Source organism: Bos taurus, chromosome 15 (assembly GCF_002263795.3).
Source record: "Bos taurus isolate L1 Dominette 01449 registration number 42190680 breed Hereford chromosome 15, ARS-UCD2.0, whole genome shotgun sequence".
Lineage (NCBI taxonomy): Eukaryota > Metazoa > Chordata > Mammalia > Artiodactyla > Bovidae > Bos > Bos taurus.
In genome coordinates this window covers 30,899,971-30,919,248 of record NC_037342.1, presented here as the reverse complement: position 1 = coordinate 30,919,248, position 19,278 = coordinate 30,899,971, and the positions used below count along the sequence as shown (strand labels likewise).

The window sequence follows — 19,278 nt, the reverse complement described above, 5'->3', positions numbered from 1 at the left end:
GAAGTGTGGTGTTGGAGAAGATTCTTGAGAGTCCCTTGGACTGCAAGGAGATCAAACCAGTCAATCATAAAGGAAATCAATTCTGAATATTCATTGGAAGGACTGATGCTGAAACTGAAGCTCGGATACTTTGGGCCCCTGCTTCGAAGAACTGACTCACTGGAAAAGATGCTGATGCTTTTGAAGATTGAAGGTAGGAGGAGAAGGGGACAATAGAGGACGAGATGGTTGGATGGCATCACAGACTCAGTGGACATGAGTTTGAACAAGCTCCAGGAGATGGTAAAGGACAAGGAAGCCTGGCGTGCTGCAGTTCATGGGGTTGCAAAGAGTCAGACACGACTGAGTGACTGAACAACAACTAAAACAGGTGGCAAAATAAGAAATTAAGTTCTTCCTCCTCCTTTTGGCAAACTGCTTTCTGTATGTAGGTTGTTGCCTCAAAAAATAAACACTATTAAGAATGGTGGATAAGAGCAGCTAAGAAGTATTTTACCGGTAAGTATAAATATGGTTCAACCTTTCTGCAAGCCAAAGCCTTTTTTTTTAAGCTTCTTGGCAGAACCACAAGAAAGACATAAAGCAGACCCTGGGTTGATAAAAAGTTGTTTATTTTTATAAAATTTAGCATAAATCTTATTGAAATATAAATTCTTCTTGAGCAGTGTTAATAATTATTACATAGTAATCTGAATGCAAAAGAGTACTTCATGTGTCTGACCATACCACATGTTAATTAGCCCTACAGTACCTGTCATGGACAAACTCAGCATCTTAACTGCTGAGTCACCTTCATTTCACAGTTTTGTCTCAGCAAGTTGCCTTCAGAGTTATCAGCTACAACATCAAGAAAAAGCTGAAATGAGGGATTCTCCTTCCCTTATCATTAGTTAGGTTTCTTGAAATTCAAGAAATCTAAGTACATTCCCCTAAAAGAGCAAGGTCTACAATCCCTTCACTTCTGAGGCATGAGGAGAAAAGAATTGGTACCAGATTAAGTCTATTCATTTGTCTGGTATGGGACAGGTTGCACTGTGCCAAAATTTCAAGAGATGGCTTCCCCCCACCCCTTTTTTTTTTTTGGTGCCAAGCCACGCTTTTCTAACTAGGCTTTTGCTAAAATCAGCATTCCCTAGCATCCTACTTTGACCGCAATCTTATTGGAAAGAAGCTAACCAGCATTTCAGGGATATGGGTCATAGAAAAAAAGGAGCTGGGGATGCTACTGTCAGATTATTCTCATGTCCAGCAAATCTCCTTAACCAAATGACAGTCATTTTAAAAGACCCATAGTTAACATGCCTTTAAAGCTGTCTTTTCCCAGAGCAATGATGACTTCATGCGGTTCCAACCACTCATGCCTGGACAATGATGTCCATTTTCAAAAACCACTCATTAGGCTAGGATTACGAGTGACCATCGAATGGGCTGACACTTCCTACCGACCTCCAGCCCTGACTTCAACAGCCCCAGACTCTTGCTCATCAGCTGAGCTACGTGGTCGCCACTACGTGGTCTCAACAACACAATTGACTGAATAAATAAAAAACGAATGAACAAATAAATAAAACTTTCCTTTTTTCCCATAAAAGCCCTACATTAAAGACCTTCATTAATGAAAAGCCACCTAATGTCTCTATGAAATATGCAATGGAGTATTTTGTTTATTGACAGTAGGGTTCAAACAGAGGTAAAGAGTAAACAAGTGACCTGCCCAAAGGATCTGGCAGGTGAGTAGCCAAATTAGTTCAAAGAACCTAAGAATTCTCACTTCCTAAGCCCTTTTACTACACTTGTGTTCTTGCTTTGCCTAGGTAAGATGAGAGACTATTGATTAAGAAATATTTTTTTCCTCCTGACATTGGCTTTTTCATAATATACTGTCCAGAGAGAGTGGCACCTTTTTGAGAGAAAAAGTAGTAACAAGATGAACAGGGAATGTATCTGAAATGGAAAAAAAAAAAAAAAAAACCAGCCTCATCACCCTGAGGCCAGGACATTTGGTCTTTGGTTCTGGTTTGTAGTATGTATAGCAGAGCTGAAACCTGAACTGGCATCTCAAGCCCAGTGGAATCTACATGGTAAATCCCTACGGAATTCAGTCACAGCCTCTCATGCCTAGGAGATTAATGCACGAAAGCCCTGAGAACTGGCATAGTTTTCCTGGTAGGGCAGAACTCGTACAACAGGACTCGGTAAATCTGCCCACACCTCATTCATCTCTCATCCGAAGCTCTAGCTCTATGGTTTTGGTGCAGAAAAGAGTTAATAGAGCAGGCCTGGAAAGGGCTGTCTGCAAGGTTGGCCCTTGGCCAGCATCCGGGGACTTAGATTTCGTCAGGAAGGTTCCCACCTGAACTGATGAGACTGGGTCACTGACTCTAAACTGCACAAACAATGTGGTTCATGATGAAAACCTCTTTTCCTTCTGGGAGTCAGGAAAAGGCTGACTTTTGCACGCCATGGAGAGACTGCCTATGGCACCAGCCCCCAACTGAAACCTTGGATACCGAATCTCTAACAAGCTTTCTTCTAGACATGTCATACATACTCTGAACAGATCACTGCTAGAGGAATTAGCACATCCTGCATGATCCCACTGGGAGAGGGCTCTGGAAGCTTGGGCTGGTTTCCCCTGTACTCTGCTCCGGGTGCCTTTTCCTTTCACTGAGTTTTCATTGTATCCTGTTACTGTAATAAATCAAAGCTCTAAGTACAACAAAGTGCTGTGTGCTGTGAGTCTTCCTAGTGAAGCATCATGCCTAAAGGTATGTACTTGGGGACCCCCAAGCACAGGGAGTCCTATATGGTATATACCAAGTATATGGTATAGGGAGGCTCAGGAAGTAGCCCCCCACCACTGTCATGGTTTCACCCCCCATCCTGCTCTCAATTTCCTGATCCAAGTTACTTCCTGAAAGTCCCTCACTTGATAGTAAATGGGGTGCATTTCTTTAAGCTGCTACACAGAAACCAGGAATAAGCATTTGTTTATTCAAAGGAATAAGGAAGAAATTGCACTAATGTTTTTTGAGTTCCTTTCTAAGCTGTCTGGTCATCAAGCCTCCCAGGGACAGAAGAGCCAAGGTCACCACAACCTACAAGGAATGCAGCACACTCATCTCACAGCTCTGACTTACTCGCAACTACTGCTGGTAGTCGCACTTTCCACAGCTGTGCTGCTGCAGAAGTTAGCGTTTTAATACTGGAATGTGTTCTGCTCCAAGACTGGCTTTCAAACCAATCAATAAATTTAGCCCTTTTTTTGTGATCTAAGTTTGTAATAAGTATGATTCTGTAACAGCCATATGTCCAACCTGGTTCCCGTGGCTGACTTAACCTAATCCATTGTCCAGAGCAAGCCTTGGCTAGTGTGTCTTGAGATGTCCATTAAGTCTGAGCTGCCGCTCCTCACTCCACCTGCTTCTCCAGGTGTGGTACTTCTTGATGCTTTTCCTCCATGCAAAGCGCCAGATGCTAAACATGAAACACCAAGACACCACATACATCGCCACTCCCCCGACCTTCACAAACCACTTGGGCGTGGGTGAGACCATTTCACAGAAGAGGAGGCAAGCTCCTACACCAATCCTCACTCCAGTGAACAGGGCCACAAAGAGGAAATCCACCACGTCTCCGGTGAAACTATGGTAATGGCCTGTTTCACGAAGAAACCAGCGTATCTGTAGCAGGGGGTTGGTAATCTCGCTTCCGAAGAGGACCGCATTGACCTCTGTGCCCGACTCTCCAAGCACCAGGGCCACGATGATGCCCAAGATACTCAGTGTGTGGTGAGCCAGCATCAGAGGCCCCTCAGACCGGAAGTAGATGCACCAGCCCAAGTCGAAGATGAAGTAGCCCAAGGTGAGACACAGAACGTGCACTTGGAGAGGTGTATTGGGTGAGCCTGAAATAAACCAAGAAGAAGCATATTGAGTGGCTAGGAATTGTGCTGGCTTACACAGGGATCCTGTGTTGCTCTTTCTCAAACCTTTTGGAATCACTGAAAACAAAAGCAATGGCAGGCACATGCTTTTTAGAGACAACTAAAAAAAAAAAAGACTAAAACCTAAAACTCTGGTCTCTATCAAAGCAATGTTACAGCCCCCAGGACATGCTGTTCTGATGCATCAGATCTCAGTGAGCGATTCGAACACCAGTGATGATCCAGCGTCCTCTGTGTAGCAGCATAAAATCGAGTTACTTTGTTCTTTCAATTAAAATCCTACACAGTCTCTTTCTTTCTTTTTTTTTTTTAACCAGCTAAAAGTCTGCTTCCAGATTCAGTTATTCTATCCCACTAGCAAATGCAAACTATCATATATGGAATGGACAAAAAACAAGATCCTACTATATAGCAAAGGGACAATATTCAATATCCTATAATAAACCATAACGGAAATGTTACTCTGTCCCAAATGTCAGATTAATTTCTTAGCTTAATGGGTTAGATTATTGGACACTGGTGGCCCTAACTTGTTTTGAAAGTGGACTCTGTATGTTCCCATATGCAGGAACATAGGGTGCAAGGACATAGGGTGCATGTAAAACATGAAGCTTAAGCATTGCTTCCTATCAGTTTGATAGTTTGAGGAGGAAATTCAGAAACTCAATATGGGACTATAAAGAAATTAGAAAAAGAATCTAAGGAATTAAAAAAAAATCATATTCTAGGGAACTTACAGATTAAACTATGTCCTCACAAAATTCATATGTTGAAGGGCTGAACCCCAGTACCTCAAAATATGACTATATTTGGAGATAGGACCTTTGAAGAGGTAATTAAAATAGAGTCATTAGGGTGGTGTTCTTGTAAAACGAGGACACTAGGCACAAAAGACCATGTGAAGACAGCAAGAAGGCAGCTATCTGCACACAAAGGAGGGGAAGCCTTAGAAGAAATCAAATGCACCAACTTGATCTTGGACTTCTAGCCTCCAGAATTGCGAGAAAATCAATCTTTGTCATTTAAGCTACCTAGACTGTAATAAACCCCAGCAAACTAATTCAAGGGGAGACAGGTTTTGTATTCTAAGGAACATTTAGGAACACATCTGGCAGCTTAAAAATTAATTCAGCTACCCCAAATAATGAGGCATTGGTTAAATAAAGGATAGCAAATGCATACAACACAATATTATATAATAACTGAAAAGGATAAGGAAGATCTATATACATAGACATGGAAAGATGATGTCCTTTGAATATACAATCAAGTAAAAGTTGCAGGTTACCAAAAAGTATGTATTATACAGTCCATTGTCTGTCTGTCTGTCTGGGGGTGGTGGTAGAAAATGTTGACATTGCTTTTATAATTTATACATTTTGATCAATTAAATTGTAAAAAGCAATTAAAATTGTTTTAAAAATAGAGTTATGAAAAGCAGAACAAAAGGTGATGCATACAATATCGGAATTAACAAGAAGATGAACTAAGACTCCCAAAGCACATTATAATAGTAATTATTCTTCAATATTCTTCAGTATTATACAAATTCTGTGGGAAACTCCCATCCTTCCAAGACTACCTCCAAATCATAAATTCCTAAGGGAAAATTCTCTAACGTCTCCCACATACCTGGGTGGGTAAAAGGCCAAGGGCCGTCAATGAAGCCAATATAAGCTGAGAGACCTATGGAGAGGATTCCATGGGTGAACGTAACCAGCCGGCAGTTCCACTCATAGCTTCGGTGCTTATTCAGGCGACAGAAAGAAACGTAGAGCGAAAGCCAGCCCCCCAGGCTGCACAGTGCCTGCAGACACAGAGCTAAGGCCATCCTATGACGAAAAGACCAAAACCAGAAAAACAAAGAACGCACCCTAAGAAAACAGCATTGGGTCGTATTGAGTATATGTCTTCATTTCTACTGTAAGACAGTACAAAAATATTACCTTCACAGAAATACTTTTTCCTTATCTACATTGCCAAGAATCTTCCACTGAAGTGTGGCTGTAATTCTGATTGCGTGTTCATTAGAGATCACTGGTCAAAACTGTAAACCGAAAAGCAAGAACTGCATTCTGAGTTAGCAGACAGTCTAACATAACATGTTGTAATGATGAGTAAATGCCAATAATCTCCCAGTGATGACTGACCTTGGACTACGAGACACAAGTAATATAATACACGTATTAGATGTGTTCATATTTCAAAAATCCCAATAAGAAGCTCTCATGGAAAAACACCTCCACCACTTGTGGTCTCTGCTAGAAGTCATGACACATGAGAGTTTAATGTGGTTTTAAACTGATACTAAACTCAACTGAAGTTTGGGTTTGAATTATGGGTTTACCAGTCAAAATCAAAATGAGGTAAACCTGAAGATAGAACTAAACAAAGACCTAGATATTTTGGAAGAAAAAAAAGAAGCTAGTTCTATTCAGTTTTGTAATTAACTCAAAAACTGGCCAAGAGGGAAGCAGGATTTTGAGGTACAAGTGGGGAGTTTTTGTTAATATATAAAAATATCTTTAAGGAAATTAGTTAAAAATGAAACACAGTCAGAAAGCTACACTTTGACATTCTTACTAGTGATAAATATACCAGGACAAGAATGAAAATAATGGAGTCAATAGAGTCAGACAGGACAAAAATCTGAAAATAACCAAGATGTCCTTATTAATATTCATTAGCCCCTCTACTGAAAGTACAAATAAAAAAGTTAAAAAATACATTTCAGATATCTGTCTCATCTCAGCAGGAATTTTCTGCATGGCTACACTCACTGCTTAACTTTATTCTGACAAGTGAAATAGTATCTGTGGACCAGCACACATCAGTACACAAGCCACTCCCAAGAATGCTATCCCAAGAGGGCTTTATGAAGGTCAAGTGCAGTACAGCTTTCATCTGAAACCAGATTTCTACTCAAGAAAACAGCAGGTGTCAATCACTGACCTGAGTTCCAATTCTATTTCTGCCCCTAAATAGCTATGAGTGTGTGGACCAATCACTTTCACCTCTGGAGCTTCAGTTAAAAAAGAGAGAGAAAGTAGAGGGGGAAATGACCGATAAAACTCTATAATCCAGCCCAGTTCTGACAAGGAGTTCTGAGAGAATTTCATAAAACTTCCAGGCCAATTTTCTGAGCAAGAGCCAGAAGTACAAAGGATCCAGAGTGAAAAGAACCGTCCTCTCTCACTTCCTTTTAAAGGCCAGGGTCACCAGCCAGAGTAATACGGATCAGCTCTTTTGGTTATGCCGATTAGTATTTTTAGAGTCTTCTTCCCTGAATCCTAATTCCCTGGCAGAACAGAGCGAACAGTAGCCCATTTACAAACAAATAAAAGAATAGACATTCGTAAATGGCAGATACAACGCTGTGACCTTGAGAATGTCACTCCGTCTCCGCGTTTGGGCTTTTCACTCTTGGGGTAAAGGATGGCAGGGTATTTAGATGGCCGATGGCCGTTTCCGCTCAGAATTCCAAGGCTCCAGTCCTCGCTCCTCCCTGTCCAGGGCCAGATTCGGGAGGAGGAGCGCTGGGCGGGCCCACCTGGCTCTGGGCCTCGGAGCAGGCGTGGCTGGAGCCAGCGGCAACCTCGGCGCCTGGCAGGCAGCGCGAGCGCCTCTCTCCTGGACCTGCCTACCCTACGCTGCGGCCACGCCCGGCGGCGGCGCACCTGAGCCGGACCGTTATGCCGGTATCCCGTCGGCACCCAGAGGCAGAAGGAGGCCCTCTCCCCTCAGAGGCCAGGCCAGGCCATCTGCCGGCTTCCTTCTCCCACCCTCGCCCCGCTCAGCGGGCCGGGCAGGCCAGGACATCCACGTCCGGAGCCCAAGCCGGCCGCCGGAGCCGGGCGGTTCGCGCCGCGCAGTTACCTGGTCCAGCGCCCCGGAAAGCCTCGGGCGCCTCGGCCCCAGAGCTCAGGACCGGGATCCCCGGGAGCAGGAAGCAGCGGAAAGAGGGAGGGAGGACCAGGCTCTGTCGGCGGCAGAGGAGGAGCCGGGGGTCTGGGGGCACCTGCTGGCTGGGAGGACGGAGCGCACAGCCAGAGCTGGACCCGGGACTGTTCAGAAAGCGGGCGGGAGGATCCCCTCTTCGTCACGAGGAGGCAAGGGGCGGGGGTGTGAGGGGTGATGATGACCTAATAGTGACGTGAGACCTGCAGACTGTTGTTTTTGCTTACTTGTTTGTTGTCTATGTTTGAACACTTATCCATCTCCTGCCCCCACGATGTGACGGCCCATCCCATAACCAATTGGAGAGCACCTACTAAGTGCTTACACCCCTACTAGGCTCTGGGGGGATTTCACTTTTGCGTTTAAGTTAAACAGGCACACAAATAACTAATTTCCAGGAAAGTGCTCAGGCCTGAAAACCAATGTTATCTGTTCCTTCTCAGGTCAGCCCTCTCACTACCTTGGCAGTAGAGAATAAGGCTTTAAGAGTAAATCCGGCTTGGTTACTGACTGTGTATCTTTGAACAAGTTGCTTAACTTTTCTGTGCCTCTGTTTTCTCATCCACAGAATGGGGATAGTAATAATAATAGCTGTCTTATTGGGTTATTGCAAGAATTTTACACACTTGACATGTGTAAAGTGCTTACAGAATGGCTGGCACATGGAAGTTGTTATATAAATGTTAATTATTGTTGTTGTTACCTCACTTTGGGTTAATCCTCTCTCCTCTCTGAATCTGTTTTGATACCAATGAAAGTGAGTTTGAAGAGATAGCTAAATGAAAGTTTGGAGATGCAAATGGGGTAAAGAGGGCATCTAAGGGGCTTCCCTATTGGTCCAGTGGTTAAGACTCCATGCTCTCAATGCAGGCAGCCTTGGTTCATTCCTTGGTCAGGGAACTAGATCCCACATGCCACAACTAAAGATCCTGAGTGTTACAACTAAGACCCAGTGCAGCCAAATTCATTCATTAATTTTTAAAAAGAGGGCATCTGGGTTGGTTGATCAAGACAGGCAATGATAGGATGCTGAGGGGCCCAGATATTCTTGAGAAGAGAAGACCTTGAGCAGAAGGGTGAGGCTTTAGGCCATGTTTGGGGAATAGTAAGTAGTCTGGGTGATTTGTTTTGCTGGCCCCTTAAGAATCAGGATCACACTCTTTTCATCTTTGTTGGTACCTCTACCTGGTACAAAGGCAGGCGCAATAAATGATTGCTGCCTGAATGAATGGGAAGCGAGCCTGCAAATGTATATTGGAAGCATACTGGCACTCCTAAATCTGAATGCCCCTCTAGATCACTTGGGAAGTGTTTTCAAAACACCCTTTGTTCAGGCTGCACCTTGAAGGTTGTGCTTTAATAGGCTTAGCGTGAGGTTCAGGAATCTATGTCTATTAAAACCTGCTCATAGATCATTCAGATGATTAGTCATATTTGGGAGGAACTGATGTTAGAGAACCTTTCATTATTGATGCTAGCCTCGGATGCCAGGCTGAGGCATTATATTATGCAGATAACAGGAAACCTATGATGATTTTTGGCAAGGGAATAACTTTATCATGTTCTCAAGTCCTTGCCACTCCAATCTGCATTACCTGAGAGTTTGTTAAAAACACAAATTCTCAGACCCTAACCCTGGATCTACTGAATCAAATCTGCATTTTTAACAAAGTCCCCAGTGATCTGTATGCACATTCAGGCAGTGGATCTCAACCATGACAATACAACAGACTCACTTGAGGAGTTTTTAAAAGTCCCATTTCCCTGGGCCACATCCCAGGCAAAGTAAATCAGAATCGGTGTGTGTCAATTTTTTTTAAGTTTCCCAGATAATTCCATTATCTGTGTAAGCAAAGTTCGGAATCACTGCTACTCAATGAAAATCAATATAAAATGAATTGGAGAAGACAACCTGTCACAAGTGGATTGGAATGGACCAGATAAGTAACAATAATAGCTTGAAGAAAGAAAACAAGGAGAGATCCATTTCACTGAATGAATAGATGGTATGCATATCTCAACTTTTCCCCATTTGTTTTTGTTACAGTTCTTCTAGTATCTGAACCTGGAATTACCTTCTTGCTGCCACCATTTCCCAGGAAAAAACAGAATATGAATTAAAGGCTTCAGGAGTCTAATGGCTGAGGGCATAAGGGAAAGTGCTAGTTCTTCCAGTTGAGCCTATATCGGACCTTTATCCTGGGGTGGCTGAGATTCCAGGCTCAAACTCCATTACCTGGGATTAAATTTTATTAATTCATGTATCTTTGGCCACAAATTTGGTGATTTGTGTTCCACCAAATCACAGGCTTGTCAACTGTGGTGTTCCCTAGGAAAGTTCTGGCCTGTTCAGGGAACAGGAAGCTCTCCACCAATTTATTTTACTAACTATAACAATCATAATCATAATAATCACAATAACAGATAACACTTATTAATCAAGCATTGTTCCAGGCACTTTACATATATATATACATATTAAGTCATTAATTCTCACAACTCTTGGAGATGGATATTGTTGTTATCCCCATTTTTGCAGGTGAAAAACTGAGTCACAGAGCACTGAAGGAAATTGCCCAAAGTGATGTGATTAGTAGGAGGCAGATTTGGGTAATGAACCCAGGCAATATGGCATTGGAGGTCATACTCTTAACCACAAAGGTAGGCTGCCTCCACTCCCCTAGAGTCTCCTCCAAGATGGTACTATGCGTTCTTTATTCACAGCTCCTATTAGAAGTTGTTTAGAGGTTAAAAGAAAGAATTCGGGTTTTGAAAACCTGAATTGCCTATTGTGTCCTTGTCACAGTACTAGTCAAGAGGATACAGAGAAAAAGACAGACAGCTACAAGGAGCGCCCCACAGTCTATCAGGAAAACAGAAGAGTCAGCAAACACAGTCCATGAATGTGGCCAGGGGAAGCGGAGTACACAGTGGGAAGGGGCACTCAGCCAGCAGTCTGGGGGCCCAGGACAGGATTCTTCTCTTTTTTTTTAGCTTAACTATTATTATTATTATTTAATTATCAAAGATTATAATTGTACAATATTGAGAGGTATAGAACAAAATACAATTATTGGAGGACAGTTGCTCTTCAATATTGTGTTAGCCTCTGCCACACATCAACACGACTCAGAGACATATATCCCCTCCCTCCTGAACTCCCTCCCATCTCCCTCCCCTTCCCACCACTCGAGGTTGTCACAGAACATTGGGTTGAGCTTCAGGACAGGATTCTTAATTTGAGTCTGCAACTAAACTCATCCTCTCACCCCTCAGTTGGACCAAAAGCTCTTAGTATTAGGAGCCCACAGCTGAGCCCATCAGTCTTGAGTCTACTAAAGATCAAAGTTTGAAAATTCAAAAAGCAGCAGCAACAATTCTTTTTCCCTTTCTTTCCTCCTAGACAATGACTGGTTGTTGCCCTTTGATTCTCTTGTGCCTAATTAGATGCTGAAGAAGCTAACCAGGCTTCAGTTTAACTTGACTGGAATGATGAGTTTTACAGGATCTTACAGACATGAAAAGTGAATTGGTACCCCCTTTTAGGTTTGAGTCTGTTCAGCAACATTCCAAAGCAACAGTTAATGGAAGCTACTGGAGGCTGAGCAGGTAGGCTACAATTCTGTTTATTTCTTTTATAAAAACCATGGTCAAATAGCCCAGAAATAGACCCCCATAAATATAGTCAACTGATTTTTAACAGAGGAGCAAAGGCAATACAATAGGATAATGATAGTGTCTTCAACAGATGGAGCTGGGACAACTGTACATCCACATGTGAAAAAATGAACCTAGACTCAGACCTTACACCATCACAAAAGTTAACTCAAATGATCACAGACCTAAATGTAAAACACAAAGCTATAAAGCTCCTGGAACAGAGGTCCTCGATGTCCAGGGTCTAATGCCTGATGATCTGAGGAGGAGCTGATGTAATACTGATGATAGAAGTAAGCTGTGCAATAAATAGAACGTGCTTGAATCATCCCGATACACCATGATGGTAATCATACCATGTGCTCCCCGCTGGTCCGTGGAAAAACTGTCTTCCATGAAACTGGTTCCTGGTGCCGAAAAGGTTGGGAACCGCTTTTAGAAGATAACATAGGACGAACCCTAGATGATGCTGGGTATGGTATTGCCTTTTTAGATCCAACACCAGAGACAGACCATGAAAGAAATACTTAACAAGCTGGACTTCACTAAAAAGAAAGATTTCTGTTCTGCAAAAGACAATATCAAGAGAATGAGAAGAGAAATCACAGACTGGGAGAAAATATTTGCAAAAGACACATCTGATAAAGGACTGTTATCCAAAGTATACAAAGAACTGTTAAAACTCAACAGTAAAAAAACAGACAAATTGATTTAAAAATGGGCCAAATATCTTAATAGACATCTCACCAGAGAAGATACACAGATGATAAATAAGTGTGTGAAAAGTTGTTCCACATCATACCATCAGGGATATGCAAATTAAAACAACAATGAGATACCACTGTATTCCTATTAAAATGACCATAATCCCAAACACTGACAACAAAGGCTAGCAAGGATGCAGAGCAACAGGAACTCTAATTACATTGCTGGTGAGAATGCTAAGTGGTACAGCCACTTGGGAAGACGGTTTGGTGGTTTCTTACAAAACTAAATGTTCTCACAATCTGGCAATCACACTCCTTGGTATTTGCCTAAATGAACTGAAAATTTATGACTACACAGAAACCTGTTCACAGATATTTATAGCAGCTTTATTCATAATTGCCAAAATTTGGGAGCAACCAAGATGTCCTTCGGTAGGTAAACGAATAAATAAACTGTGGTACATCCAGACATTAGAATATTATTCAGCATTAAAAAGAAACTAGCTAGCAAGCTCATGAAAAGACATGAAGGAAACTTAAATGCACATTACTAATTGAAATAAACCTATCTGGAAAGGCTATATACTATGATTCCAATCATGTGACATTCCGGAAAAGGCAAAACTATTGCGACAGAAATAAGGCTGTAAGGGTGTGGCAGGGAGAGATGAATAGGTAGAGCACAGAGGGTTGTTAGGGCAGTGAAAAATACTCTGTGTGATTATAATGATGGATACGCATCATTGTACTTTTCTCCAAACCTAGAGAAGGTACGACATCTAGAGAGAACTCCAAGGTAAGCTAACAAATGTTTAATGCTGGACTTTGGGTGATTGTGATGTGTCGGTGTAGATTCATTCTTGGTAAAAAAAAAAAAATTACTTTCTCGTGAATGATGTTGATCATGGGGAGAGCTATGAATATATGGGGGCAAGAGGTGTACAAGAAATCTCTGTAGCTTCCTCTTAATTTTGCTGTAAACCTAAAACTGCTCTGAAAAAATAAAATATTTGTTAAAGAGTCAAATGAGTGAACACCAGACTCATGGACAGTGCAGGACATCAACTTGCAGCACTCACCTGAACAAGGTATCAAAGTAGCCAATACTGCTGCAGGAAAGTGTCTACTCTGGCACCCACAAGTGTACAAAGAACAGTGCACACACACGTGTGTATGTACACATGGGTCTATGGGTGGCAGAGTAGTTTCTTTATACAATTAAATTATTGCTGCAGGCTCCTCTTGTCTCTTTGGTGCATATCTAGCTCCTTTCAACTAGATCTTTTCTTGACAAAGTAACCACTACCAATAGGCTTTCTCCCACATCACCACATGAGATATTACTTTTAATATAAGCCCCATCCAAAAAAAAAACCCCAGTTAATTTGTGGTTATTTGGATATAGATTTCCCCTTGGGATATACTATTTGTAACAAACTTTGAATGCTAGTTTTAGTTTCTTCCCTTCAGTCATTACATTTTTGAAGGGTCTCCTTTTCCTACAGCTCAATGTTTGCCTCAAAAATGGTAACTATTTAAATTTTTATTAACCCAAGAAAGACCACAACTTGCCTCTCAACTGCCTCTTCAAAAGTCACAGTGCATTCAAAAGCCAAATACTTGACTTTTGAATCATCCCTTGTCTCACATATCTATCACTTTCATGACCTTTAGGATTTCTGAGATATGAGCTATAAACCCCAGACTTCACCTCATAAGTCTGCAAACAACTTGACCTTACACGTTTACCATTCTCCCACTTACAAAATGAGGAAGCCAATCTCTTACCTACACTTTCCTCAAGGTTGTTCAGTCAAAAAGAGTAGAATCTCTGAACTCTCCAGAGCCCTGTATTAACGTATGTCATCTTCAGCATTGGCTGGGGGAGTAATAAACTTGATCCACCAATTTGAAACACTTTATCCATCCTTTTCATTATATGCATTCACATTCCCCCACAACAAAAGACACAGAATAACCTAAACCTCTTCTTACCAATTGGAGAAGGAAATGGCAACACACTCCAGTATTCTTGCCTAGAGAATCCCATGGACAGAGGAGCCTGGTGGGCTGCTGTCCATAGGGTCGCACAGAGTCGGACACGACTGAAGTGACTTAGCATGCATGCGTGCATTGGGGAAGGAAATGGTAATCCACTCCAGTGTTCTTGCCTGGAGAATCCCAGGGACAGAGGAGCCTGGTGGGCTGCCGTCTATGGGGTAGCACAGAGTCGGACATGACTGAAGCGACTTAGCAGTAGTAGCTTCTTACCAGTAGTGGAATACTGTATATATCATTATACAAATTTATTTAGGAACAGAGGGATTCCTTTGAATCTCAACATTTTCTTGGCTATGCAATCTTAAAAAAAATAAAAAGTGACCATTTCTACAATGGCTTCATGTTACAGTCTACACACTGGCCCACAAAGAAAGAGACTGGAGAAAGAACGTTCCTGCAAAAATCAACAAGGATTCCCAGCCCATGTGGGAACTCCTGTGGAAGCTAGCACAGTAGTTCACACTTTGGTATTTTTTTTTCTTTCTTTCTTTTTTGTTAAAGAAGATAATATATTACAGAGACATTTTCAAAATTCACACCTGAGTTAAACATTTCTCTGGAAAATTCCACATTAAGGAGAGAAGAACATAATGCAAAAAAAGGAAAGGGTTATATACAGTTATGTTGCCAGCATAATTGTTGTGTGTGTGCTTTCGTGTTCCTCCTTCTGCAACAGGAGACAGGGCAGAGAAGGAGAGAAGGAGAAACACAGGGAAGGAGAGAAGAAACAGGTGTTCCTGAACTCTGGGGCAGACGAAGCAGACAGAAGAGCACCTGTGGGCAGAGAAATGTGCCAGGGGACTGAGTAAAGAGGAGGGAATTTGGAGAATACGATTATGAATGGATTTGGTTCTAGAAAAGGGGACGAGGCTAAAGAGAAAGTGGGGGGAAATGAAAAGTTTGCTGAACAGAAAAAACATCCAAGCTTTGGTAGAGACATCAGATTCAAATCTTTTCACAGATTCTAGAATCAGTTCTTGGACTGTGGCTAAGTTCAGAGTCAAAACCCGTTCTCTCCCCTCTGGTAGTCTGGCACTAGGTGAATGGCTGTGCCCAGAATGAACTGGAGACGAGCTGGAGAATAAGAAGAAGTCCTTTTTCAAAGGCCACTGCAGCAGGGAAACTGTCTGAAATATTTAGAGAAGGGTGCAGGCAAGGAAGGTAGAAATGACCAACTCCTAGGAGGGATGTGCATTTCAAGAGCGCTAGGAGTCAGCACACGGTTCAATCACAGTTTGGATCTCTGGAGGCCCTTGGTCCGAAGAAGACAAGAGTTTGGGTTCATCCTCTTCCGCTCTCTCTCCTGAAAGTAATCTGTCCATACAGAGATGGCATGATTCCCTTCCTTCTGGTGGGGAATACAGGGCCAGGTGGCAGAGGAGAAACTTTTTGGTCTCAGTGGAGGTAGGTGGGATGACTCCATCGATACCAGGATCTAGAGGGGAGGAAGGAACGAGTCAATCAGACAGCTTCTAACCATGAGGAAAGACAGGAATAAGCAGTGAGCACTAGCAGATACATATAGGGTTTTTTTCTAGGGGTGCTGAAAGTGTTCTAGAATCAGATATGGTGACAATTGCAGCATCCTGTGAATATACTAAAAAATACTGACTTGTACACTTTAAATTGGTAAATTTTATGGAATGTGAATTATATCTCAGAACAATTTTTTTTTAAATGTCCGTTATATGTTTTCCTCTCTTCTTTTTGGTGGGGGAGGTTTAGGAGCTCCTAGCTTTGGGGGTATGCAACAGTTGGCCCTTAAGAGCTGGCTGCCTTGCCAAACAGTTTGGGTTTGGACAAACAGGTTCATTTCTTCAAACAAGCTCAGGTCTTTAATTGCCTGACTTGCAAATCTCTTGTTTTGTTCTGAACTGGGGAAGAAACCTCTTGAGGCATCCACTCTGGGAACACTTTTTAGAGGAGAATCTTTGCATCAAGGCTCTGGAGGCTGCTTCTGTCACTGCATCCTGGGTGGGAGCACAAGGTTAGGATGGAGCACCCTTCCCCTTTCCCAGGGCGTCAGCTACACAGGGAAGCTCAGGCTCGGGGCAGAACACCCCCACTGCAGCTGGAACTGGCGTGAAAGGGAGTTCTCCGAAGCCCAGGGAAGGACCTGTCCCTTTCCGACAGGAGTGTTTGGAAATTTCCACCCTCCCAGAGAGGATGGAAATTTTGGCTCTGTTGACATCAGCTCCTTGCCAGCACTGGCTGAGGCTTCTCTTTTAAATCCCACTCCCAAGGGATAGAGTCCAGTCTGGCTCACCACCCCGCCCTCTCCCTGCCTCCCCTGTGACAAGCCTTCTTCCCCAAGGTGTTGACCCTCAGACGCAGCTTCTCACATGTCCCTTGGCCCTGGCAGAGGTGTCTTGGTGCTCTTCTCTCCACCTTACCCTGAAGAGTTAAAACTGGAGGAGGAGTTCACGGCCACTTTGGAGTTATTCTGAGATGCAGTGGGGCTGCTGGCCTGGAGTCCTGAGCCTGGAGAAGATGGCCTGCTGTTGTTCCCAGGGGAACAGGATGACGTTACTGAGCACGAGGAGAGGCAGAAACAAGGGGGAATTAATGAGGCTGGCTCCAGGGACCTCGTGACCTTCAGGCACGTATCCCCCAAGGGGTCTCACCTTCTCCCTACTCCACTCCCGCCTCCACCCATCTGCCCACCTCCTATCATGGTAGCATCAACACCCAGCCCCAGGGGGCCCTCATCGTACACACTTCTCCTTAGCCCAGGCCCTGAGAGTGGCATGGCTGGTTCCACAAGTCCAAGACTTGCAAAACACAGGAAGGATGGATGCCAAAACCATCCCATTCCAAGGGCACACCCTGGGCTGGGTATATCCAGCCTGGGACCCAGGGGCGGGATGAGAAAGAGAACCAGAGCTTCGGGAGGGAAGCGAGGAGGAGAGAAGGAAGAATGCTCGGGGAGGAAAAGAGAAGCTGAGAGCACAGGTCAAGATGGCCAGCCTCTCTGGGGTTCCCATCTCCACATGGTACGTGGTCTTCCAGAAAGAGCACGGGAGGAGTCCCAGCCATCCACTAAAGAGCTCTGTGGCCTGTGGCAACTTGCTTCACTTCCCTGAAACCTCTTTGTGACCTCTGTAATATGGCAAATCTGGATAAAACTGAACTCCTGTATTTGGGTTTCCCAAACAGCATTCCGTGGATAAGGTGACATAGATTTCATCCTCCAAGCTAAGATGCTTTGAAGGGTCGAAGGCATTGGTATTGATAATGACATCATCACAGGGGATCATCAGATACTGGGGCTGTCCTGGGCAAATCCAGACATATGGTCACCCTATCTAATTCTTTGAAATACTTTTTGAAAAATAGAGTTCTGTAGAAAATTGGTTTAGAAAACCCTGCCTTCTGTTCAGCTCATTTTTATGTATAAGGCATTTGTACATAAAGTGGGCCGAGAAGTGCAGCAATTAAAACAAAAACACTTACTCAAACTTTACCTACTCAGCATTCCCCAAACTTACTTGATCATGGAAGACTTTTCCTCCTAGAAAAAATGTTAACATCTTCTGAAACACATTTTGGGAATGCTGAGGATGAGATGGATGGCATCACCGACTCGAATGACATGAGTTTGAGTAAGCTTCGGGAGTTGGTGATGGACAGGGAAGCCTGGCGTGCTGCAGTCCATGGGGTTGCAAAGAGTCGTACATGATTGAGCAACTGAACTGAACTGACTTAGGTCAATATCTTGCAGTTCTGTTATCCCATTATCTAAAAGAATGCTGCTGCTGCCGCTGCTGCTGCTAAGTTGCTTCAGTCGTGTCCGACTCTGTGTGACCCCACAGATGGCAGCCCACTAGGCTCCGCTGTCCCTGGGATTCTCCAGGCAAGAACACTGGAGTGGGTTGCCATTTCCTTCTCCAATGAGTGAAAGTGAAGTCACACAGTAAGTGTCTGACTCTTCATGACCCCATGGACTGCAGCCTACCAGGCTCCTCCGTCCATAGGATTTTCCAGGCAAGAGTACTGGAGTGGGTTGCCATTGCCTTCTCCAAAAAGAATGCTAGTAGACCTTATTTTTAGAGCTCACCTGTTCCAGGCATGGTGCTGTGGACTGGAGGGACAGAGAGGGGGCCCAGAGATCCAGAGGGAGACACCTGAAAGGTGAGAGAAGCTTGTAAACATTCTCTTCCATTTCCGTGTCCATCTTCTGTAGCTTCTCCCAGGGTGCTAGGCCGTAGACTCCACAGAGATTAGGGCTCCACTTCCTGGATGGTTTCCTAATCCCAAACCAATGCCCTGTGCTCTGTGTCACAGGAAAGGCTCTGGACCATGTACACCACCCAGCTCCAGCTCTGCCCTGCTCCTACCACTCCCTGCGGACCCCAGGCCAGGGCCTCTCTGCAGTGTGACCCCTGGCAAGGCTGCCTGGGCACTGCCAGACCAAAGAGGCCTTGCTCAGATGCTCTGGTGAGGAGAGGAGCATGCCTCCAGGATGCTGTTGTGGCCGACACTGCGGGATGGCTGCTTTATTTCCAGTCCCTTCTTCTTCCTTCTTAAAAGACCCCTGTGGGGACTTCCCTGGGGGTCCAGTGGTTAAGAATCCACCTTCCATTGCAGAGGATGCAGGTTTGATCCCTGGTTGGGGAACTGATATGCCATGGGGCAGCTAAGCCCACATGCTGCGCCTACTGAGCCCTCACACTGCCTCAAAGATCCCACATGATCAATGAAGACCCTGCATGCTGGAACTAAGATCTAATGCAGCCCAATAAATAAACATTAAAAAAAGAATAATGGAAATGCTTGTGTTTTATTTTTAAGACCCCTGCACTTGCTTGGGCAGAAGAGCTCAGCCCTAACCATCCTGACACAGGCTTAGCATCTTGATGCATGAGTGGACCATCCACTCTCCAGAGGTCCCTGGAGGAGACGAACTGTGTGAGGTCTCTGAAGCTTTGCATCTCGCCCTGGAGACCTCAC

The 19,278-nt window shown here is 43.8% G+C and overlaps 2 protein-coding genes across 8 annotated transcripts in view; both read right to left on the bottom strand.

Moving 5' to 3' along the window:
• Positions 1-594: 594 nt before the first annotated feature.
• On the bottom strand, positions 595-7,911 carry TLCD5 (TLC domain containing 5). 6 transcript variants are annotated; one of them, XM_005215960.5, is made up of 4 exons: positions 7,823-7,911; positions 5,893-5,993; positions 5,579-5,778; positions 595-3,907 (listed from the first exon to the last, which is right to left on the bottom strand). In XM_005215960.5, exons 3-4 carry the CDS (start codon positions 5,775-5,777, stop codon positions 3,369-3,371), a joined length of 738 nt encoding a protein of 245 aa, XP_005216017.1. In that variant the 5' UTR covers position 5,778; positions 5,893-5,993; positions 7,823-7,911; the 3' UTR covers positions 595-3,368.
• Positions 7,912-11,492: 3,581 nt separating this feature from the next.
• The window catches only part of POU2F3 (POU class 2 homeobox 3), a 90,854-nt gene continuing 83,068 nt past the window's right edge, over positions 11,493-19,278 (bottom strand). Inside the window, exons 11-13 of one of the 2 annotated variants that reach the window (XM_005215950.4) lie at positions 18,386-18,452; positions 16,722-16,857; positions 11,493-15,763 (exon numbers count right to left, since the gene is read on the bottom strand). In XM_005215950.4, the coding sequence (XP_005216007.1) occupies positions 15,724-15,763; positions 16,722-16,857; positions 18,386-18,452 (243 nt within the window). In that variant the 3' untranslated portion in view covers positions 11,493-15,723. The remainder of the gene's footprint in view (positions 15,764-16,721; positions 16,858-18,385; positions 18,453-19,278) is intronic. The other variant, NM_001205830.1, reaches the window with a different exon arrangement.

What these genes read in the sequence shown, in the direction of transcription:
- TLCD5 (XM_005215960.5), bottom strand. Translation starts at nt 5,777, where the DNA reads ATGGCCTTAGCTCTGTGTCTGCAGGCACTGTGCAGCCTGGGGGGCTGG. An exon ending in TTGGCCTTTTACCCACCCAG is followed by an intron (nt 3,908 to 5,578) that starts GTATGTGGGAGA and finishes GGTTTATTTCAG; the next exon opens with GCTCACCCAATACACCTCTC.